Genomic DNA, 24,789 nt, shown 5'->3' on the forward strand with positions numbered 1-24,789 from the left:
GCCACACTCAAGATGGCTGTGATGATTCCGGCCAACGTAATTATACAAACCGGTAGAGGAAGTGCTACGGACTGCAGGAAGGATCAGATCAAGTTCCGAGCACGTGTGCGCGCAGTGGCTGCTTTTCTGCGCCGGAGGGGCTGCGGCTGTTTATTCCAAGATGGGCAAGAAGCCCAAAGTGGGGAAGACCCGAAGGGACAAGTTCTATCACTTGGCCAAGGAGACTGGTGAGAAAACCGGGGTGGAGTTCTGATTTATTTGTTTACTCGCTTAAGTAATAAACGACCCCAATGTATGTCTTGCCCTCATTCCCAGAAACGCGGGGATAGTTGCTCGACAGAGATGAAAAGTCACTCTGTGTGGGTTCAGAGACACTCTCTCCCCGCTCTTTGCCCTGTGAGATAGTTACTGTGGCTTAAGTCTTGGGCCGGGTTTGATTTGTGCATTAACGGGGAGGGGTGGTTGAAGTTGAAACTGTTCCACTCCGGGATAGCTCAGTCGGTGCCTTATGAGACTTATGATAATAAATAAATAAACAAATCTCAGGGTCGTGGGTTCAAGCCCCACTTTAGCTGAAAGATCCATTGCAGGGGGTTGGACTAGATGACCCTCGTGGTCCCTTCCAACTCTGCAATTCTATGATTCCCTGAGGAGGCAGGCAAGACCTAGCTGTAAGGTTCCCAACGGGAAGGAGGTTTTCTGCAAATCCAAGGGCAGAAAGATTTCTCCTTTTCTGCTGAGGATAGGGTAAACAGTAACCGGCTTAAACTAGTGGGATGTAGAATTAGAATGATTAAAGTTTATATTGGGCATCGTCAACCTTTCCAAACCCAGGTTCCACTTTGGGGACCCATTTCTAAATCTTTTACCATATATTAGCAAGGTGGCAGTGTTTCTGTTGTGACACGTCAGATCAGGTTCTGACCCACCTGTTGAAGACCATTGCTTTACATGCCTCTTAAAGGTAAAGGTAAAGGGGCCCCTGACCATCAGGTCCAGTCGTGTCCGACTCTGGGGTTGCGGCGCTCATCTCGCTCTATAGGCCGAGGGAGCCGGTGTTTGTCCGCAGACAGCTTCCAGGTCATGTGGCCAGCATGACTAAGCTGCTTCTGGCGAACCAGGGCAGCGCACGGAAACACCGTTTACCTTCCCGCTGGAGCGGTCCCTATTTATCTACTTGCACTTTGACGTGCTTTCGAACTGCTAGGTGGGCAGGAGCTGGGACCGAGCAACGGGAGCTCACCCCGTGGCAGGGATTCGAACCGCTGACCTTCTGATCAGCAAACCCTAGGCTCTGTGGTTTAACCCACAGCGCCACTTGCATATGGGGGGTTGTGTAATCTTCTTGCAGGGGGCAAAATAACAACAAACAACAAAATAATAATAATAATAATAATAATAATAATAATAGCAGCAACAGTTGACATTTGATGAGTGCTTTCAGGTGTTCGAAGTGTTTAACAGTCCTGTGAGATAAATAAGTGTTATCCCCCATAATGTAAATGGAAGGGACTGAGAGGAAGTGGCTTACCTAAGACCACCTTAGTGACTTTATGACAGAGGAAAGATTTGAACTGGGGGCTTCCCGATTCATAGCTTAGTCTCTTTAACCACTACACTATGCTGCTCTTACGATCAAGATTTGGGTGAGTATCCATTGGGCTTGCTTTAGATATAGGGTGTCCTTCTTCAAGGGAAGGACCATAATTCAGTGGCAGAAAATAGGCTTTCCATGCAAAGGTCTACCCTGACTGACACAAACACTCCCCAGGGTTTCAGAAAAGCATCTTCCCCACTCCTACCTGCAGATGCCTGGTTCCATCCTTGGCATCTTCAGGTAGGGGTAGGAAAGATGTTTGTGTGAACGATGGGCACGGCGGCGCTTTTTCCTCCCACGCCATTGGGCCCACTCTCACTTAGATAAATTGCCCCCACCTCACTGAACAACCCTTTACTCAAAGGTTTCTTTTCCTTTCCTCTTAAAATTCTAGCCCAGAGTATCCTGCGGGGGACCTTTGTGAGGGGATATTTAGTAAGCAGGAGTCTCAGACAGGTTTTCTTTAAATAAACAATAAAGATTTATTTAAGGCAAGATAGTATATAACACGAATGGATTAAACTTAGGTTACTTCAGCATACAGTATGATTACACTTTAATTCGTCCTCAGTTGTTTTGCGTTATAGGTTTGGTTCCGGTGATAACTTTCTTTCAGTTTTCCACCCCCTTTAATAATCCTGCTCCTCAGGTACCTTAAGCAATAGACCCAAGGGCTCTCCACACCCCCTCCCTTCACTGGGTTTGGGAGTTTCTTCTTTTCCTAAGAAGAATCTCTCCCCTCCAGACTAGATTTGAGTGCCAAGCAGGCTGTTTCTTTCCAGCTCCTACTTCTCCTGGCTCAACCTCTGCCTCCCAGTAAAATTCTGGTCTATACAATACACTCAGAGGGGATGTTGTCTTTTTCCAGAACCAACTCTTTCTCAAATTCACTCTTTCTACCTCAACCTGTCTCCCTATCTCCCAACCTACCAACCTCTATTCCAGCCCACTCACCCAACCTCACAACTGGTCCAGCAAAACCAACTTTTTCGTCACACCCCGGATAGCTGGTTTTTTGTCAGTCAGTGTTAATGGAATCAGCCTTTTGAGTCCCAAGACTTTCCTTTTGCACAAACACGCATCTGGAGACCCACTCTTTCAATCTTAACTATTATATTTGTACTGTGGTAGAGCAGCTGGTGTGGCCAACCTTGTTAAGTTACAACCTAGCAGCCAGTCCCTGCCAGCTGGTTGAGGTTGGGCTAATGATGTGCAAAGGCCAGTGCAGGCTGTATAAAGCAGCTTCCTATGTTACCTAGGTTGGGCTAGCTAAATGATATCTGGGCCACATTCTTTTCTGGGTTAAAATTTGAGGCACATTTCACTCTTGCACTAAAGGGTATGTGTATTGGATTGACAGTGAGATAGATAAATTGTTCTTGATCAGCCCCTGGAACAATGAGCAGCCATTCTCCTTACATCTCCAGGATAGCCCATTAAATACTACCGGTACTCCCAAGTGGCCCACCCTCATCTTGGCCAAATAAGACAGTGCTCAAGAATAGGATTTTGCCTTCCAGGGTTGTTCTGGGGATTAATTGGGGAGAAGAACCACCTCAAGTTCCATGGAGGAAAAGGGGGGATATAAATGGATGGATGGATGGATGAATGAATGAATAAGGTCTAACTGGGCATGGCATGGTGTTCATGCATCCCTTTTCCAGGATTCCGTTCCCGTTCGTCTTTCAAGCTCATTCAGTTGAACCGCAAATTCCAGTTCCTTCCAAAGTCTCGGGCGCTGCTGGATCTGTGCGCTGCTCCTGGAGGATGGTGAGTGACTGGCAAGCAGGGCAGGGGGCATGTGGAGGATGTTTTTTTCAGGATTAGAGAAGTCTTGCTACTGACATGTTACTGGTACAGGTCACATATATGAGACTGTGCGGTTCTGACAGCTGGGGAAGAGCTTCCGATAAACAACAGCGAAATATGTTCAGTATAGGCCAGTGAAAATGCTGAAATTTCAAGATACTCAGATTTCAAGATACTCATTTGCTTTGGTCCTGTGACTTGTCCATGAAAGGATCCCCACCGTGGAGATATTTGGGGAAGTCAAGATGAAACGGACTGCCTCTGAGGCTTCAGAACCACCCCAAGTGGACTTGTAAGGTTTGCAGCTGCCCTTGAGCTGTCCATTAATGAAAAAAGCACCACCCAGAGAGGAAGTGGGGCTAATTCTGTGAACGACAACACTGGCTTCCAATCAAGAAATGCCTTCACCAAGGCTCCATTTTTTACTTTGAATCGCTGTGCTTTTGGGAGGGGCAGAGAAAAGACCCCCACAGAAGCAGAAAACATTTTTAAAGAGAAAAAGTATTTGGTCACCAGCAGCAATAATATTTATATATTGCTTAATATGCAAAACCCCTAAGCTGTTTACAGAACATGCAGTAAGATAATCTTAAAAAGAAAAATGTACGCACGACGTTTAAAACAAAAAATGCAATGACATACATTAGTAAAAACAGAGAAGTCATCAATAAAACATTCAGTTCAATTCAATAAATAGCAAAACAGAACAATGTGATGAATGGCAGTCTTTTAGTCATAACTTCCTAATCTCTGCATTTACCCTGCTGTAATTCCGTTGTGGCGACCGTAACCCAGGTTTAAGGTGACATTTGGCAATTAGCTTATATACCTGAGTTTCTAAAACTGGTCTAGGCGTTTCTTGGTCTCTACACACACACACACGCCCACGCCCATTATAATCAGTAGGGAAAACATCCAAAGGCTTTCTTTTGAAACCATAATTTTATTAATCTAGATTTTCAAGATAACCTACAAAACAGAACTATAAAACGGATCAAAAACATCAGAAACAAAAACTATTATCGTAGCAACAGTAAAAATAAAAAAGCAGAAGTTATAAGATCAGTTAACTGATCTTATATCCAAAGGCTTTTGAAAAGGAGGCAAGGGTGCCTTGGATTTGAGGTGAAGCACAACATCTGTCTCAGCCAATACAAATACTTGCTGTTTTTCTTAAGGGCACAAAATATCTTGCATTGGTAGCCTGCCCAACATTTGCTTGCTTTGGTCCAGTACAGAGGAAGGGGCAAGCAGTTGGCTTGATTTCAAGTTGTGCTTTAGATAAAGGGTTCCCGGGAAAAGGGACTCTCTTGCCCGGCTCTCCAGTTCTGAGAAGAGAAGAGAAGAGAAGGGCGAGGACTCCTCCCTGCTGGACTAAGTCTCTTGAGGCTCTCCTCAGGGGCTGCATGCCTGCAGTGGGCCAGAGCCAGAGCCAAAAGTGTTTGGAGCTACCCTTCTTTTATTTCCTTTTCTGCCACCTCTTCCTCTCCTTCCCACCCAGCATGCTGCAGGAGGAGCGATAGATTGCGAGCTGTCAGTTCAGGTTTCTGGGAAGAGCGGAGGGCTTTTGAAGTTAGGCCCAGGCCTGCAGGTTGACCACCCCGTCCTGAAGATTCCCTGACTCTGCCTTTGCAGAGCATATTTTGTAGGCCCGTGTTTGCACAGATTATCAGTAATCTTCGAAACAGCCCTATAGAACAGACCGGAAAGAATATTTTTGTGGGAAGACCCAGTTCTTTTATCAAATGAAGAACCAGCTTTGTTCTCGCTCTTTGGGTGTCATTGTTTACTCGTTCAAAGGTAGACCTGATTCTGTTCTTCCAACAGGTTGCAGGTGGCTTCGAAGTTTATGCCTGTGTCCAGTCTTATAATTGGTAAGTAGCCTTGTTGCGGGGAGAAGAGAGTGAAGATACTTAGAGCAAAGCCCTAATCTAGCCTAGCTTCCCATTTCCCAACCCAGATGTATCTGGGGAGCTCACAAGAAGGGACACGAATCAGAGAATTGTAGAGTTGGAAGGGACCCTGAGGGTCATCTAGTCCAACCCCCTGCAATGCAGGAAACTCGGCTGAAGCATCCAACCTCTCTGCCACTGCTGCTCTCCCAGGTGTTCAGAGACACACTGGCTAGAGCCAAGGTAGGGAGCCCATGATTCACTCGAAATTAATGGACTACAACTCCAGCCAGCGTGACCAATGGCCAGAGATGATGGGAGTTGTAGTTCAGCAGAGCCTGGAGTGCCACAGGTCCCCCACCCATGCAAGAGAGGGAGGATGTGGGGATGATGTACACAAAAGGATCATGACTTTTCATTTACATAGTAGAGAGCATTGTGAACTCCCCACATACATGATCTTTTTGCACATCCTCTGTAAGGTAAGAAATATCCCTGACGAGAGGCTGAGAGCAAGGGGCCTGCCTAAAAGGATCTCCACTACGATTCCTGCATTGCAGGGGGTTGGACTGGATGACCCTTGGGGTCCCAACTCTACAATTCTAGGATTCTATGTACATGGAAGAGAGCACATCTGAAGCAGGTTCATTTCCTGGTTCAGAGCCATTGTTTCTTAATTGCCAGGTCATGCCAGCTCTCCTGAGCAGGCGAAGTAAGCAGTGGGAGGGGGCTGGGTGTGCATTGAGCAAGTTGCCCTACAGCAGGGCTGGGGAGCCAGGCTTTGGTGGACTCCAGATCCCACCATCCCCCAGCCAGCATGGCCAGTGGCCAGGGCTGAGGAGAGTTGTTGCCTTCCTATGACCTGGAGGGCCACAGCGTCTTCATCGCTGCCACAAAGCATAAAAGGGGTTTCCTGATGCTTCACATGTGAAAGCAAAGTACATTGGTAGAGTATGTGCCTCAGGTCCCAGAGTCCATCCTTTGTTCAGAAGGATTTCTAGCTGAAGGAAAGACCACCTGCGGTAGGGCTTGGGAAGCTGCTGCAAGCCAGAGTGGGCAGCACTGGGCTAGGTGCAGTAGCAGCCCTGCGGTAGGGCAGAGCAGCCCTCCCAACGCAGGTGCCACTGCTGCTTCCCTGGATGGGGTGGCAGCAGAATTGGGCGACGTGGCTTCTCCTGGGGGGGGGGGTCTATCTAGAGCAGTGTTTCCCAAACTTGGGTCTCCAGCTGTTTTTGGACTACAACTCCCATCATCCCTAGCTAGCAAGACCAGTGGTCAGGGTTGGGAAACACTGATCTAGAGGCGCTGATTGTTGTCTGCTTAGGCATCTTCCCATGTTGCACTGAAGACATGTACGCCTGTGCTTATTGATCTGTACAGCCCGGCTGCCATGTGCTGAGACTGTGCCCTTGTTGAATGTTTCAGCTGAGTGTATAGCTCAGCTAGGGTGTACACAGATCGCACATTCTTTGAATGCGACGCATTAACATCCTCTGTATATAAGGCAGTTTTGCCTGCAATGGGCTACGCTGCAGAAGTTGGGCAGTGAGATTCCTGGCACTGTTTTTCCCCCTAAAGAAACTTCTTCCCCATATTTCCCTCCCTGCTTCCTCCCATGTCTTTGATTTCAGGGGTTGACCTGGTTCCCATAAAGCCCATTCCCAATGTGGTAACAATGCAGGAAGACATCACCACGGAGAAGTGTCGCCAGGTAACTTGCTCTCTTTTTCCGGTACCCGTGCCCTGATTCCCTGCGCAGCTAATTTTAGTCTTCTGTCTCACCCGCCTTTACCATCCTCATCTCTCATCTGTTTGTTTGTTTGTTTCTTTGTCTGTAGAATTTACATACCGGATTTCAATGAATAAATCCCAGGGCAGGTAGCATTTAAAAATGGCAATAAAAACATAAAACGCAATAAGGTCTAAATACACCAGAACAAAATGCCAAGTTAATAAAGCAGATTGAGACTCTTCTGTGTTCTTTTCTGCTCTCTCTACCTCACTCTCTGTTGCTCTCTCACGCACACCAAGAACATAGCAGAAGAATAGCCCTGCTTTTTCAGGCCCATGGCCCATCTAGTCCAGCATCCTGTTCTCACAGTGGCCAACCAGATGCTCATGAAAACCCTGCAGACAGGATCTGAGTACAATAGCCCTCTTCCCACCTGGCAATTTTGGCTAGGAGCCTTCCTTTCCCAATGACATCCAGTCCTCTGCAATGAGGCAGAGATGATTTGTCTTGGTGAATTCTGTCATGTACTTCTCTGCGTTATACTCAGCTAGGTATTGCCCTAAATTCAGTCTTTTTCTCCCCCCCCCCCCAGGCCCTACGCAAGGAGCTGAAGACGTGGAAAGTGGATGTTGTGCTGAACGATGGGGCTCCCAACATGGGAGCCAGCTGGGTACATGATGCGTTTTCCCAAGGTGTGGGGCTTTTCTTCCAGGGGTGCTGGGAGGGAGTAGGCGGTCTTCTCGCCGGCGGCACATGTGTGCTCTGTCTCCTGAAGGAGAAGCGGGTGGCTGAGCTGTATATCCAGAGCTGCGTGGATAGAGCGCCCGGCCTGTCTTATCACTGTGGGGTTACAGAGCAGCAATGATTCTCGAGCGCACAGGACAGGCCGTGCGATTCCCAATGTGCATGGAGTGTCAATTTTGCAAGAATCCCCTTGGCCACATTGTCCATCTGCTGCAAACAAAGTGATATACACATGTAGCCATCAAATCATATAATACATGGTGGAATTGTGTTCCTGCATTTGACATCAGTGAGAACTCAGCCTCAGATGGGATTGTAAAGTCACATTCTTGTGCTGCCCTTCCTTCCTTCCCCTGATCTTGGCCGTTGAGAAAGAGAGGCCAGCATAAGGGATGTGCCAGAGCCACGGGCCTTTTAATCTTGCAGTAGTTTTAAACCCATGCTCTGGCTGCTTCCAGGTTAGACTACTGCAGTTTTGGAACTCCCCCTGCTACACTGGTCGCTCCCTCCCTGTCAGCACTGTCCTTTTTTTGGCTTCCGTCTAAAGGTGCATTTGTTTATTCAGTCATTTGGAAGTGAGGTTATGGGGCTCTGTAGAAAACTGGAGACCGTGTACGACTTTATTCATCACTGTGTGCTGCCGTGTGGTCATTGGATGAAGGGTGGCTCAGTCGGTAGAGCACGAGACACTTAATCCAAAAAGTTTAGAAAGCCAGTTAATAATGATAATATTTGGGGCTGCTTTTAAAGATTTATTATTGGCCGGCTGAATGCTAGGCATTCGAAGCGTGCTTAAAACAAATTTCTCTTGTAATCTGTACAACCACCCTGTAAGGTACGTATTATTATCCATATGTTGCAAATGATTGCAGGGGGTGGGGCTGAGTGTTTTCGTGTGCAAACGTGCTGGTGGATTGGGCTAAGCGCCAAGTCAGCAGCCCATGCCACCCATTTCCCTGGCACCCGTCTCATTCCCTTCCCCCCTCTGCTCTCCTTTTAGCGAACCTCACGCTGTCGGCGCTGAAGCTGGCCTGCGACTTCTTGTCCAAGGGCGGTTGGTTCATCAGCAAAGTCTTCCGTTCCCGGGACTACCAGCCCCTCCTGTGGATCTTTCAGCAGCTGTTCCGCAAGGTCCAAGCCACCAAGCCCCAGGCCTCGCGTAACGAGTCTGCCGAGATCTTTGTGGTCTGCCAGGGTGAGTCCAGAGAGAGGGGGAAGTGGGCACAAGGCGGACACAGAACAAGATGAGCAGAGGGAGGCTTGGTAGCATCATGGCTTTAGCCTCGCAAACTGCATTGATTGATTGATCATTTCATTTCTGTATTGCTTAATACGTTAAAAACATCTAAGCGGTGTATACAGAAAACCGAAGCGACAACAGACAACTTTAAAAATACTGCAAAAATACACAGTTACGTATAATCATGTTAAGTTAATACAAAGTTACTGATACCTAGAAATCAATATATAGTGGTACCTCGGAAGTCGAAAGGAATCCGTTCCAGAAGTCTGTTTCACTTCCAAAATGTTCAAAAACCAAGGCGTGGCTTCCATTTGGCTGCAGGAAGCTCCTGCAGCCAATTGGAAGCCACATCGGATGTTCGGCTTCCAAAGAACGTTCACAAACTGGAACACTCACTTCAGGGTTTGCGGCATTTGGGAGCCAAAATGGACGAGTACCAAGGCATTTGACAACCAAGGTACGACTGCAAATTCATTTTCTCTCCTACCACTTTCCCCCTCCAGGCTATTTGGCCCCAGATAAAATCGACAACAAGTTCTTCGACCCCAAGTTTGCCTTCAAGGAAGTGGAGGTGCAGGCCAAATCAGTCACTGAGCTGGTGTCCCAGAAGAAGCCCAAGGTTAGTTGACAAGCAAACCTTAAGGAGATCAGTTTATCTTTGTTTTGAAATAGCTAACTGGCCGAAACACTGCCTCCAAAGCAGCTTTCTCCACCACCTTGCCTTCTCTGATTTTGCTCCGGAATTGCCCTTCTCTGACCTTGCAAGGATAAGGAGCTGCAAAGGAAGTGGAGTAAGGCTGGGCCATATCTGGTTTGCAGCATCGCAGTATATTGATATATTGCAATGTCTGAAATTAGGATGGCTTTTCCTGCATGGTGAATTTTGCTGGAGCCTGCTCTTGTGATTCGCTGCCCCCCACAGGAGACAGGGGAGAGCTGGGCCAGCAGTTAACAGGAATCGAGAGGAGTATTGGCTAGCCTTACGGTTTTTCCCACATTGCGATTTTTGCACAGCACAGCACGCACACACACATCGTGATTTGATATATATCGCCAGGTCAAAATTTATAAAACTAGTATCACAATATCAACTGCAAACTGGTTTGGGATGATATATCACCCAGCACTAGCGTGGATTGCTTACGAAGTCTGTCCGTCTTGCTTTAGATTTCTACATTGGATACTGACTGCAAATTTCCACACTTTTGCTTGGGCACAGTGGTAACCTGTGGGAGCAAAAGAATCCCGTAGTTAAACTATGGAACTTATTCCCACAAGAGGCAGTGATGGCCACCAGCTTGGCTGGGTTTAAAAGAGGATTGGACAAATTCATGGAGGATATAGGGTTATGCTCTACTGCTGAAGTCAAGAGGCAGTTATGCCTCTGAATTCCATTTTCTGGAAACAGTAGGAGGGGGTGGTGCTGTTGTGCTCAGTTCCCAATTTTAGGTTTCCTACAGGCATGCAATTGGATGCTGAGAACAGGTTGCTAGACTAGATGGGTCAGTGGCCTCATCCAGCAAGGTTCTGTTAAAATCCTTGGCACCTGTGGTGGACCTGTAAAAGGGTAAAAGAGTATTGGGAAATAATCAATAATGAATTGGACAAAGTGTTTAAAAGTACTTTTCCAAAAAAACAAAAAAAACAGTCTTTTTTGTTGGGGATAATTCAGACGGAAATTCCCAGGTGTCAAAAAAGGTTATTTATGTATGCCACTACTGCAGCCTGTGTTTTGTTAGCCCAAAAATGGAAAATGAGCGAGGTCCCAACCAAAGAAGAATGGCAACTTAAGTTGACAGAATATGCACAGCTTGCAGACTTAACCTATAGAATAAGAGAACAAGAAGAACATACATTTAGAGAAGATTGGAAAATGTTTCTTGAATATACGTGGGGAAATTTGTGTACACTTGAAAAGGTTGGCAGCATTAAGATATACTCAACAGTGTAAATAAATTTTGATGGATGTAATAATGGAATACTGAATGTTTTAGTTTATGTAAAATATGCAGGGATTTTTGATACGCAAAATGAACTATGGAAAGAGAAGAAGGGAAGTTATTGATATTTTATGTTTAAATGAGTATTCTACATTGTAAAACGGAATGTAATAAAAATTATATATAAAAGATAAATAAAATCCTTGGCACCAGGAAAGTCAAGAGAAAAAAGAGGTAGAGGTTGAGGTGAGTGGCATGGAGGCGCACGACTCTAGCCCAAGTCTCTGCTCCATAGTCCCATGGGTTTTCTCTTCACTTTTATCTGCTGTTCCTTCCAACTAGGCAGAGGGATATGAAGATGGCACCACAATTCTTTATAACCGCTGCACACTGACGGACTTCCTGAAGGCTCCCAACCCTGTGGACTTCCTGGCAAAGGCCAGTGAGGTGAGTACCCAGGTGGCCGTGACCAGAGAGTTGCATAGCATAGGGTGGGGAGGGCTGAATGTTGGCAGCAGCAGCTGATTCATCAGGAGGGCGGTAGCAGCATTAGACACCGGAGAACCTGGAGGTTTTGAGTTGGAGGGGTTACTAGCTGCAAGAACCTGAAAGGTGCTGCAATCCTGCCATTGCTTATGATATCTTACTATGACTTCAGTTTGGTCTTCCTGTGCAGGGTAAGCAGGTTCTACTGAGGAGGCTCATTAACATAGGGCAAAGTCCTTTGGATGGATAAAGCAATTGGTGCCTCTCTCATCCCCTTGCCTTTCCTAGATTGTCTTTGACAGTGAAGAGCTGGAACGCCACAGCGCTACCACCGAGGAAGTGCGTCACTGTTGTCGGGACATCCGTGTTCTGGGCCGTAAGGAGCTCAGGTATGGTCCTCCTTTTAAGGGTAGGATTTGGGGTGCAGGGAATGAAGGAGGAACAAGGCCCACCTTTCATTGGAGAGAGAGGTTTTGAAGAGAGATTCCTACTCTCTAGCAGAAGAGTGAAAAACAATGGCAGTTGCTCCAAAGCACATTAAAACTCGGTTAGATTTGCATCTGCCTTCATCCACCTGTAAACAAATATTCTCCATGAGAAAACTTAGGCTAGAATAAATCACAGACACTTAGCTTTGCAAATAAGTGAATGTTTTACTCACAATAGTTTCTCAACATTACAGCAAACATCTCCATCCAATGGCAGTGAAGTGAAGATGAAAAAAGTTTCCAAACAATCTTTCAGTTAACAAAGATGCGGGCTTTAAAATCTCATTTTATTTGCAGAGAGCCATGGCTGCATGGCTTCTTGCTTGTTCCAGAAAACTGAAAGAGAGAAGGGAGGGGGGTGAACCAGCTGAGAGCCTGCTAAGCCACGCCCACTTGCAACCTGAGCTCAGGGCTCAGGTTAACTCTTTCATGTGTGCAAGTGTGAGTCAGTATATATTATGGCACCTTTCACGTCCCAGCCACAGAAGCAGCCTCCCCCGAAACCATGGGCAGCAAGAGCATGCAAGCGACTATGCTACATCACCCCACCTCTAGTTTTCCAAGACATTGCCAGGCATTGCCCACATACTTCCAGTTCACATTCATAGGAAACTGTTTTGAAAAATCAAAATTGAACTCTGCATCCTGTGTCCCATTATGTGCTGCTTCTGCACTCCAGCTGAATCGTGGCACAAACACACACTCAGCCCTGCAAACTAGGACAAAAGTAAGCAGAGGGGACCTTCTAAATCTCTCACTAAAAGTCCCAGCTCCATAGTAGCTACTGGTCAAGGCCCTGCGATCATCATTGACTGTGCCAGAAAACAGGTGGGCAGGCATAGAGTCTGACTGTCGTCTTCTTTGCGTTGCTCAGGGGCCTGCTGAACTGGAGGACGAGGCTGAGGCGCTTCCTTGTCAAGAAGCTGAAAGAGCAAGCCAAGGAAATAGATATCAAGTAAGAGGGGCGGGGAGGGGGCCGGCGACGTTCAGCTTGCGGGGCAGCCAGCTATATAGGCTGGGGGAGGAAAGCGGTCTGGATTTGCATAGCCTCTTTTCCCTGTTTTCAGCTTGAGCTCTGGCGAGGAGGGCGAAGGGGAGGACGAACCGCAGCCTGAGCGGGCGAGTCCAGAGACCCCGAGCAGAGAGGAGCCAGACGAGAAAGAAGAGGAGGAGGAGCTGGAGCTCAAACTGGCAGAACTCAAGGCCCAAGAGATGGCCGAACTGAAGAGGTGGGTGGTTTTTGCAGCCCCAAATTGCCAGCTCCATTTGTGCCTGGTGATAAAGGGCTGCAAGGAGAGACCGCATGGCGTTCCGGAACTTCTAGGGGAAGCCATTTGACAGGTGGGCGGGGGCTGTGGGAAGCCTGGAACGGAAGAGATGGCACTCATGCACAGGCCACCGGAGAGCGGTGTTAGAAACTCGGATATATAAGCTGGGCACCCTTATGGCTTCTTAAACCAGGGTTACAGTCGCCTAGTTGCCATTTTGGGGCCAGACAGCTCAAAAGTACTATTTTTCAATATGACTTATTGGTGCCTGAAATTCATTCTGGTTGTGCAGATAAAATATCATGGATATGATTCCATGGGATGTGTTGCTACTGTATGAAAACAGTCAAGATCCAAGGGTCCCCAGGCATGCACCTCCAAATGGTGGAGACATCAGGCGCCATCATGGTGCCCAGGCATCTTCACTTTTTCGCAAGTGACCGATAGCCAGGTGCCAAGTGCGCCTAGGGAATTTCAAACGTTGGCCCAGGGGGTGGGCAGGCTATCCATCTTCCTCTGTCTCACTGTTGCCCTTGTAGAACTCCTTGTCAGCCTGGATAGCTCACTTGGTTAGAGCATGGTGCTGATAACACCAAGGTTGCAGATTCAATCCCCGTAGGGGACAGCTGCAAATTCCTGCATTGCAGGGGGTGGGACTAGATGATCCTAAGGGTCCCTTCCAACTCTTCATTTCTATGATTCTATGAACTCAGCAGGGGATGAAAATGGCATTAGTTGGCTCTGCCTGCCATTGGCTCCTGCTCCAACTATTACTTGGGCCCTCTGCCTTCCGTCCCACCCATTCCAGCGGTCTCCATCCACCACGTCACCATCTTTTTCTTCGCCAACACCAGGAAGAAACGCAAGATCCTACGTGAGCGACGGCGGCAGCGAGAGCGCGTTGAGCTCAAGATGGATCTTCCCGGTGTTTCTGTCGCCGATGACTGTGACACCAGCATGTTCTCCCTCCGGGCCATCAGCAAAAGTCAGGTAAGCAGGAAGCGTTGCAAACATGCATTCAAAGTGCGGGCCCTGGAGGATCCGTCTTAGTCCATCTTTCCACCACCTGGTGCCCTCCACATATTGTTTGCCTGCCACTGCCCCCCAGCCAGAATGGGTGATTGCCCGTTCATTGTTACTAGCAGGTGAGGCCCACTCGGTGGCTCCTGCTCTGAAGAAGGTGGGTGGCGCGGGGGCCTGTGGAAGAGCCTTTTTGGTGGCGGCTCCACAGCTGTTGTGCCTTTACAGTGTCTTTGTTTTGGCAGCGGATGGAGACGCACCTCTTTCATCGAGCTTCTAGAGGTGGAGAGGTGTGATGAGTAAAGCCAGTTCTAAGTATGATACAAGTTCCTCCTAATTCACATATCCTGTTGAACCTATATGATGCTTGACCCACCCATGTGCTTGGAGGGAATACCATAATTTAGGAGCTGCCATGGGGAATGCCCACTTCTGAGAGCGGTGGGACTACCAAGAGTCCCTCTCCCCCATTTATAACACACAAAAGGGTCTGTAAGGATGGAAGTGATCCTTCAGATATTTGGGTCCTAAGTTTTAATGATTTTGCTATGTATTCTGTTTTGTTGCGTCTTGTTTTGTTGCACATCGCCCTGTGCCTGTTGCAATGAAGGGCAGTATAAAAACGCCTTAATAAACAAGGAGAACTTCTGTCATTCATATTTGTCTATTTAGTACATTTATACGCCACCAAGGAGCTCCAAGTGGTACACATGGTTCTTTCTCACCCTACCAAAAAAAAAAATACCCTCTCAACAGCCCTGGGGCCCAAGGTCACCTGAGTGGGGGTTCGAACCCGCATCTCCCACATCTTAGTCTGACGCTCTAACCATTGCACTACACTGCTTAGGGTGAGCAACATCCAGAGGGCACCAGGTTGGGTAAAGTTGCTTGGAAGAGTGGCGGCAGCTCCCAGCGGTAAGGAGAACTGCCCTCTAAGACGGTCCTGCCTTCCTTTGACACATCCTGTACACACACCTGTGCCTCTTCCACTTCCAGTTGCTGAATGAGGTGTTCCAGGGAGACATGGCGGCAGCAGATACCTTTGTGGCGACAGCAGCAAGTGCAGATGACGACCTCTCGCTTTCGGAAGGGGGAGACTCCGACGATGACATGTCTCTGGCCAGCGAGCTGGACGAGGAGGAGATGGCGGAGGTTGAGGAGCGGTCAAGGCAGATGAAGCGGGCCGAGGCCCCACAGCGGAGGTACTAAAGGGAGTGGGAGGATGCAAGGCGGGTTGGCTCCAGTAATGAGGTTGGCTTGGTGTTCTGGAGGGAGGTGGAGAGAGACGGTCTCCTCACCGCCTCTCTCCACCTCAGCAGCACTAAACCTGGGGGTGAAAATTACTTGAAGATCCCTTCCGTGGAAAAGAAGGATCCAAATGGAGAGAGAGAGAGTGCAGGACCCTGGAGGGCTGGAAAATCAGGTGGAATTACTACCTTGAGGGTCTGAAGACACCACAAAATTGCTCACCTCGAAAGCTGTTATCTATTTGTGATTTTTTTAAAAATGCCTCACACAAATAGTTGAAGATAAAACTCTTTACTTGTCAGGTTGGCAACATTTGAACAATAAGTGTTGTTTACAAGTTCCTCCAAGCAGCATCTGCATGAAGTCCCCGCACCTCTCACCTCATGTAACCAAGTAACTGTCAACTCCCAACTGTCAACTCCCAACTGCCACCTCCTTTTCGCAATATCATTTATTGAACATGAATGCAATGTAGTGGAAGATCATGTATCCTCCTTCTGTAGAAAAGAAGGATCTGAACTCAGAGAGGGAGAAAGAGAAAGGGGGGGCGGAGGAGCAGGACAGGAGCTGGGGGGCTGGACAGTCAGGTGGAGTTATTACCTTGAGGGTTTGCTTTCTAGAACGATTGCTAGAAACAGGGAAAATAGACACCATAAAAACACTGACCTAGAAAGCCCAGCTTGCCTTTATTCTGCTCCCATCACTGGAGATAAAGAAATTGTTGTTTGTTTGTTTTTAAAGCTGCTTTAAACAGTGTCAGACCATTGCTCCATCTAGCTCAGTATTGTCTACACTGACTGGCAGCAGCTCTGTGGGATTTCAAGCAGGGGACGCCCCATCCCCACCTGCCGATGCCAGGGACTGAATCTGGAACCTTTTGCGTGCAAATCAAAAGCTCTTGTCAACGAGCTACAACCCTTTCCCTCCCCCCAAGTGCTCAAGGCAATAGGGTGTGGGCAGATGTTCTTCATTCGCCCGTTAACCCTCAATATGCCTCTTAGGTGGGATTTCATTATCCCTCCCAAGTGGGAGTTCCTAGTCCTCCAACAGCAGTAGGAATACACCTGCGAGTCCAATCTCCCTCCCATCCATTGTCGGTGGGCTACAAGTGGGTCTGCTGTCCACCTGGGATTTCTGGCCAATGTGTTTACAGGGTTGCCAGGGAAGAGGAAGAGGAAGAGGAGAGCGCCGAGGCAGAGAACCCACTTTTGGTGGAGCTGGAGAGCAAGGAGGAGCGGCAGGAACATCAAGCGAGTCTGTGGTTTGGCAAGGTGAGCATCTCCCGATACGCTTCTTTGGCCTCCTCCATGACCAATGATGGCATAGCTCAGGACTAGGTGACCTCTGGCTCTGCCCAGTGTTGCTGAACTGCAGCTCCGATAGATCCCTGACAACTGGCCAGGCTTGCTGGGGCTGATGGGAGTTGGGAGTTCAACAACAACATCCAGAGGGTGGCAGCTTCCCCACCCCTTGGTCTAGTGGGAACGCTAAGAGCATCATTGTTTGAGTGTCATGTTAGATTGGCTCAGCTTTCCAGACGGGTGCCCTGCAGCTAGATTAGGCAGCTAGCTATTCCAGGAAGCAGCACCTTGTTTGGGCAAGGGATGCTTCCAGCTGTGCCCTTGACTTTTGTTTTGTGTTTTCTGCTGGCCAGGAAGCTTTTGCTGGGATTGACGACGATGCTGACGAGGCACTAGAGATTGGGCAGGCGCAAGTCCTGTCCCAGAACCAGGCAGAACCTCCCCCAGGTAAGCCACATATTTGAGCCTGAAGGATGACAAAATCTATCCGTTCTTCGAGCGACTAAATGCAGACTTCCATTGTCTGCCGATTCCAGGGGTGACAGCAGAGCTAGCATCTTCTTGAACAGTGGTAGGATTTACATTGCCTTCAGTAACCAGAAGAGGTAATATTGAATCCAGGATTGAAGACTGATTTGCAATCGCAGAAAAGCCTGTGAATATAGACTGCCGATAAGCTGTTGGTTTTTTCACACTCCCACCATATATGAAGGGATTTCGTATACCGAGCTTGGCATCCATGTATGAGAATCTTGACTCTCTGGGGCTGAGCCTCCTCCTTCATTCCCTTCCCCCACTCACGTTTGCCCCAGGCCTGTTAGTTCAGGATGACTGATGGAAGGCGAGGGATAGATTTTCTCACCCTGTCTATGGTTTTCTCTTACACAGCCTCCAAAAATACAAAGAGGAAAAAGATGCAGCCCCGATCTGGTGCTGCGCTAGAGACAACACTCGAGGTAGGCCCAAAGCCTGAAGGTCCTAGAGGTACAGCTGAGGGGAAGAGTTCTGACACGGGGGAGAGCGACAGCAGCGACAGCGATGACGAAAGGTGAAGTCCTTTTTAAAATAAATGCATAATTTTTAAAATTAATTTTCAAATTTTACGTCCCACGTGAACATCTTTCAAAATACCAACCACACTGCTCTAGAAGATGAAGTCACATTCCTGTGTTTTAGTCCAGAAAGTCCTTCTGCATATTGCCACAAGATTTCGGTGGATTGCACATACTGTCCTCTATTTCTCTTGTGCTGCTGCTCTAGGTTTCTTTAAAAAAAAATATCTGTTTTTAAGCACTCTCTTTCCATTGCACTCTCTTCCTTAATCCCTGTTGCCTCACTTACACAAATCCCTCTTAGGATCGCCTTCATCGCCTCCCACAATGTTGCAACTGAGATCAAAGTAGGATTTTAGTTTTGATGAAATGCATCCAGCTATTAAACCATGCTGTGGTCAAGGATCAGTGGGGTTGCTGCTGTTCCCAACTGTCTTCATCTGCTGCTATATTGTTGTTTGGTTTTGGTATTATTGTGTATTGTGTTTTGAGCTGCCTCAGGTTTTTTTTTTTTACAAGTAAAGGTGAAGTATAAATATTTTCAGTTAAATTGAAAATATAGCCAGGGAGTGCTGTCTGTTTAATTTGGTCAGTGAGACTTAACCGCTCTATTCATTATTTCATTATTGTTTTGTTTTGTTTTTTTAATGCTGCCTTACCTCTGAAGAGGGTTAAACATTGTGCAATGGCGCAGCTGCTAAACATTTAGTTCTCTTAGGTCACAAAGCTCTTTCTCCCCTGGAAGCTCTGAGTGTATGTGCTGCTTGTCAACCACCATATGCAGCATGTAATGAGATCAGTTACAAAACAGCACAACAGACAGCGAGTTTTAAAACAATACAATACAAAAAGGGGGACACCTACTTCAGAGACCTACTGCTCCAGCCCGGAAAGCTTGTTGGAACAAAATTGTCTTCAGTTATTTCTGGAAAGTGCCGATCGTGGGGACCTGTCATATCTCAGCAGCCATGCTGCTCCATGGAACAGCCACACCGAAAGTTTCTGTGGAGCAGGCTGCTGATAACCTTGGAGCTGGAAGGAGAGGCTCTCCGGCAGAACACAGTGGCCCACTGGGTAAATAAGGGATGCAGTATTCTCTCAAGGTCCCTTGTCCTAAGCTGTACAGGGCTTTACGTGTTAGTACCAAAACCATTTTGACTAGGGGTCAGCAACCTTTTTCAGCTGTGCACCGGTCCACCATCCCTTAGACTATGTGGGGGGCTAGACTATATTTTTTGGGGGAAAGAATGAATTCCTATGCCCCACAAACAACCCTGAGATGCATTTTAAATAAAAGTACACATTCTACTCATGTAAAAACACGTTGATTCCCGGACCATCCGCGAGCCAGATTGAGAAGGCAATTGGGCCGCATCTAGCCCACGGGCCTTAGGTTGTCTCCCCCTGATCTTGACTGGATCAGCTGCCAGTGCGAATCGCACAAGCGAGGTGTATTATGTGTCGGCAGTAGTTTGTCCCCACAAGCAACCTAGCCACCATATTCTTCACCAGCTGCAGCCTCCGGACCAACCTCAAGGGTAGCCCCACACGGAGTGCATTGCAGTAATCCAGCCTTGAGATTAGCAATGCATTTGCAGCTATGTTCAAAGGATCCCAATCCAGCAACAGTGACAGGTCATTAAAACACTCCTAGCCTCCAAGGACACTTTAGCCTCCACCTAACACAGCTGGATTCAGGAGCAGGAGCGTTGGTGGAGATCCCAGAGAAGTAAACCCCAGAGTTCCTGGGAGTTCCTTTCCAGCTGTCCATGTTTAGATTTTGGTGAGCAGTATGCCTAATGTGACATATTTAAGGTTTATTTTGGAAGACTTGGATGGGACGTGGGAGCGGAGGCGTCTCATAACTCCCTTCTCTTTCCATGTTTCAGGGAGCTGCCAGCCTCGCGCACCGGATCAAAACGGCTCCGGTCAGAGGAAGAGCCAAGAGGCATTGAGGTGGTCCCCATTGACGATCCAGGTGAGGATGAGCCAAGAATTGGGGGCTTTCGTATCCTGGTTGCTTCTGCTTCCTCTCTGAACCTCGGAGCTGGAGAAGCTGCCTGGAAGACAGTCTGAAATGTTGTTGTTGTTGCAGCTGCTCTCACACGGCTGTTTGTTTTCTTTCCCCTACGGTTCCCCGAGTGTTAATTTTTGCAGTATACTCGAGCTTTCACACAACTTCTGTAAAAAAAAAATTGTGGACTGTAGCACATGTTTAGCACCTATTTCTATGCTGTCAGATTTTTTTAAATAAAAAAAATCCATTTGCAGCCTACTTAACCCAGAAAAATTCAGGAGTAAAATGATGAGATTTAGAGCAGTATACAGCAGTTCTTTCCTGCTGTTTTCATGTGGGGATCTTAGAGGAACAGAAGCCCGCATATGCAGAAAGTGCATAGTGACAATGTCCAGTGATCTGAATGAAATTTAGGTATGTTTAGCCTGTGGAAAAGGAAGTTTGAGAAGGTGATATCACAGCCATCTTCAAATATGTGAAGATGGACCCTGCTTGTTTTCTGCTGCTCCAGAGGGTAAGACCCAGACCAGTGGATTCAAATTGCAGGAAAGGAAATTCCAGTTAAGCATTAGGAAGAACTTCTGTGGCAATAATTCAACAGTAGAACAGACTGTTTCAGAATGTGATAAACTTTCCTTCACTGGAAGTTGTTAAACGGAGGTTGTGTCACCATCTGTTAGGGATTCTTTAGTTGCGATTCTTGCATTGCACGGGGTTGGACTAGATGAGCATAGGGGGTCCCTTCCAACTCTACAGTTCTCTGATTCTAGTGCTGCGTGGTGGTTTATCGGTCCCAAAGCCACAGGGAGGACTTAACACAATATTCCCCACGTCTTAATGCACCCTTTGTGCATTCACTGCAGTGAAGCGAGCTAGGATTCTGGACCCCGAGGGCCTGGCACTGGGATCCGTCATTGCCGCCTCCAAAAAGGCCAAGAGGGATTTGATTGATGACTCTTTCAACAGGTAATGGAGAGTGGGAGGTGTTGGCAAGCTTCTGTGTGTCCCTCATCACCTTTTAACACAGAGATTTGCATGTGAGCATGTGTCACCGCAGAAGTGTGATACTTCAAGACCTTGCACCCAGAGCTGCAGCCTGACGCACAGATGCTCTGCTACACTTTAATTACCAAGGGAGATCACCAGTACATCAGAGCCCCAACTGGAGTGAAAAAGCAGATAGTTTATTGATACTAAAAGCCAAGTAGAAGGTGGACAGTAAAGCCTGCAATTTGTGGGGGTAGGGGGGGGGCGCCAACTGCAGTTTTAACTGGAGCCGGCTGATTTGATCTTGACATATTTCAGCTACTTTCACCTGTGAGCAGGTAATCCTGCTGCGATGGGGTGCTCCAGTCATCCCCAATGAGGCAAAGCTGCAAAGAGTCCCCGCAAGAGTGGTTGTTCTGGGAGTGTGCCTCCTTTGAGCTAGGAAGCACACTTGAAACGTTCCCCTATCCTAAAAAGTGAATTGTGCCTCCAGTTTCAATTTTAGGGAGGGGAGGGAAGCAGACGCTTGTTTTGATCTGCCTGCTTACTGCTCTTCCTGCCCCCAGATACACCTTCAACGAGGAAGAAGGCGAGCTCCCTGAGTGGTTTGTTCAGGAAGAGCACCAGCACCGGCGCAAACCGCTGCCCTTGGATCGGCAGACGGTGGAAGAGTACCGCCAGCGCTGGCGCGAGATCAATGCCCGGCCCATCAAGAAAGTGGCAGAGGCCAAGGCCCGCAAGAAGCGGCGGGTAAGCAAGAGAGCAAGCTGCCCGTTCACGCACACAGAGTGGGAAACAGCCCTTTTCCAGATCAGAGGATCTGTTCATCCTTATTGCCTTCTCTGACTGGCAGCAGCTCTCCAGGTTTATTCCAAACGCCACAGGAACCCTGCTTGCCGGCCCTCTCCCTCAGTGCCCTGACTGCTCTGTCCCTCTCCACAGATGCTGAAGAAACTGGAGCAGATGAAGAAGAAAGCAGAGTCGGTGGTGAACACCGTGGACATCTCTGAGCGCGAGAAAGCTGCTCAGCTGCGCAGGTAGGTCTTCAGCTTTGGGGGGGCGTGGGGGTGCTTCCTGTGGAGAACAGCAGGGTTGCTACATGAACCGCACAGGACTCACAGAGGGAGATTCTGCTTCCTCTTGAGGTCTGCAGTGTGTAGTTATCCCAATATTCTTCCAACTGCAGGGAGGGATGGGGAACCTGTGGCACTTCTAGATGTTACTAGGTTACAACTCCCATCAGGCCATGCTGGTGGGGCATGATGGGAGTTGCAGTCCCACAGCAGGGCGGCTAGAGCCACTGTTCCTAACCAATCACAGAGCGGCTTCTGTAGCGTTCCCAAACGAATGAACCACCCAGGCTCTGGGAAAAGCCTGGCCTGCTGTGCTTCAGATGTAGCTAAATTAGTCCCCTTTGAACCTGATAAACTAGTTATCTTGTGCTGATAACGGTCTTTGTTGGGGCCAGGCTTCTAGGGTCTGATTTACAAAGATTGGAAAGCTAGCATGGTGCAATGTCAGCAGTCTGGGAACTCGGAGACCATGGTTCAAATCTCTACTCTGCCATGAAGGTTGCTGGGTGACCCTGGGACACTCGCTGTCTCACAGCCCAAACTTACCTCACAGGATTGTTGTGAGGAGAAGAAAGGGAGATGCAACAACCTCCCTGTTTCAGAGGAAAGGTGGGATATGAACTGAATAAGTAAAATAGCAACTAAATAAACACAAGAGACACTGGGGCAGTTGGACAGGGTTCCGAAGAGAAGCCTTTCGCTTGTAACCCCCCACTTTCCCTGTGTGTCCCCCCCCCTTCTCCAATAACAGCATTTACAAGAAGGCAGGCATAGGCAAGGAGAAACGGCAGGTGACCTACCTTGTGGCCAAAAAGGGCGCTGGGCGGAAGGTCAGGCGCCCTGCTGGAGTCAAGGGCCACTTCAAAGTGGTGGACAGCCGCCTCAAGAAAGACATGCGAGCCCAGAAACGCAAGGAGCAGAAGCCAAAACACCGGCAGCGGAAGAAGTAAACCATTTTGTCCTGCCGCTTCGTGGTTGCTAAGCGAGCAGATCTCTTGCCACCCTTGAACATGTCAGAATCTCGTAACTGCGCCCCAGGAGTCTCCAAGCAGCAGCTGACCAGGTTTGTTGAAATGTCACATGGAATTTCAGAATTCCTGGCGCTTGGTTTGGTGGCGTGAGCTGTATGTGCATTGGGACAACGTTGCCTGGGCTTATTTTCATGCTATCCTGGCCCACTTGCAACTCACCAGGCATGTCCATGGAGAGGACTCTTCATGAGTTACCTCCCTTCAAGGTGTCTGCCCTTGGTTATTAAACATTGTTTTCTCATGAACTATTCTCTGGCTGCTTTTATTTTTCTTGTCAGCAGCGCTGACACTCTTAAGAGTGGTAGGGTGTTCCTTGTATTGCATCAGAGACAAACACCCCTCTCCCCTTTGTTCATAGCCCTGATTGACATTCCCCTGATTACAGACATGTGGCACAAGATCCCACGCATGTTGGGCGTAGGTGATCCTTAATGGATCAAGTTGTTTAGGGCTTTAAAGCAGGCGTGGGGAAACCTGTGACCCATTATTATCATAAATCTTTGTTTACATGTGTTTCACCAGCAGGTCCCTGGTCAGGTTATAGCAATCAAAAACCAATTACCGTCCCTGGAATAGGGTGTGCCAGGAAAACAAATGTTTCCAGTGTCAAAGGCCAAGGTAAAGAGGCATGTCTTCAGCACTGTCTGAAACCTATATAATAAAGAAGTCAGATTCACCTCTTTGGGGAAAGAATTAACAAAATTCTGAGGGAGGTGGAAATGCCAAGTGGGCCGCCTCTACCACACTTAGCATCAGGATGACCTGTATGCTGTCTTTCAGGTATTTGGGGCCTCCCCCCAGAGTTCCCTGAAAAATAGAGTTGATTTGCTAAACCACTGTAGCTCTATGAAGGGAACAGGGGCCTGCTAACAACTCTCAGCAACCTTAACGAACTACAGATCCCATAATTCTTTGGAGGAAGTTATACGGTAAATTTTTAAGCGTCATGCTCCTTTAAATGCATACTCCTCCACCAATTAAATTGGAGCATCCAGTTTTTGGGGGCCCAGAACGATGCACATCCCTGTTTCTTCCTGGAACATGTTGGAGGTTATGGAAATGAATGGCGTGAGTGTAGCCTCAGCCTGACACACAGACAGCATGGATTGGCACTTGCATATTTTGAAGCCTTTGGCTGTGCTTCCCAAATTCTCACATTTGCTCTGCATTTGTAGAATAGTTTCACAGCTTTCCCTAGCCAGGACGGTCTTAATTGCCACTTCCAGCTTGCACTCACTTCATTGGCACCAGGCTGATAGCTCCATTGGCATGCAAAGTTGGGCCATCTCCTGCCCGTTTGCTTCAGGTTCAAATCCAGATGCCACCTTCCACGCTCAGCTATGAGATCTTCCGATGAGGGCGAAGCAGGCTTAACTGCTAAGTTAACCTTGCAGAAAGTTTCAGCTTATGTTATTCAGGCACCTTGGACTGCTGCAACATCTGGACAGATGAGTGGATGTGGCAAATCTCAAAACAGGTTGTGTTCACCTGATGCATTCAGGTCAAGTCCATAAATAAAGATGGTAGAGTCCATTTGTTAGGGCTTTGAAATAAAATCTGGAGAGAGAAGGACCCCCACATCTTGCTCTTTGAAGGTACAGGGCAACAGCAGTTCTTGAATATAGGAGAAGCATTAGGGTGTTGGACTAGGATGTGGATGACCAGGGTTCAAATCCCAACTTAGTCATGAAGCTCCATGGCTGATCTTGGGCTAGTCACCCGTCTCCCAGCCTAACCTACACCACAGGTTTCTTGTGGGGATAAAATGGTCATGAACTGGCAGGACACCAAGGAAGGAGAAGAGGATCCCAGCAATAGGTGCAGACACGATTAGTACACACCAGGATAAGCAGAAGATGGG

General features: G+C 47.9%; 1 protein-coding gene across 1 annotated transcript; it reads left to right on the top strand.

The window, feature by feature from the left end:
* The first annotated feature begins 119 nt into the window (after positions 1–119).
* FTSJ3 (FtsJ RNA 2'-O-methyltransferase 3) lies at positions 120–23,173 on the top strand. The gene is made up of 21 exons (XM_033169202.1): positions 120–227; positions 3,262–3,367; positions 5,234–5,280; positions 6,930–7,009; positions 7,623–7,722; positions 8,775–8,969; positions 9,521–9,636; positions 11,300–11,404; positions 11,732–11,832; positions 12,806–12,886; positions 12,999–13,160; positions 14,054–14,189; positions 15,216–15,421; positions 16,621–16,738; positions 17,122–17,215; positions 17,657–17,816; positions 19,710–19,798; positions 20,701–20,803; positions 21,391–21,574; positions 21,767–21,861; positions 22,649–23,173. Exons 1-21 carry the CDS (start codon positions 161–163, stop codon positions 22,845–22,847), a joined length of 2,544 nt encoding a protein of 847 aa, XP_033025093.1. The 5' UTR covers positions 120–160; the 3' UTR covers positions 22,848–23,173.
* Positions 23,174–24,789: the final 1,616 nt, after the last annotated feature.

The sequence above is a fragment of the Lacerta agilis genome, chromosome 14, assembly GCF_009819535.1.
Source record: "Lacerta agilis isolate rLacAgi1 chromosome 14, rLacAgi1.pri, whole genome shotgun sequence".
Taxonomy (NCBI): domain Eukaryota; kingdom Metazoa; phylum Chordata; class Lepidosauria; order Squamata; family Lacertidae; genus Lacerta; species Lacerta agilis.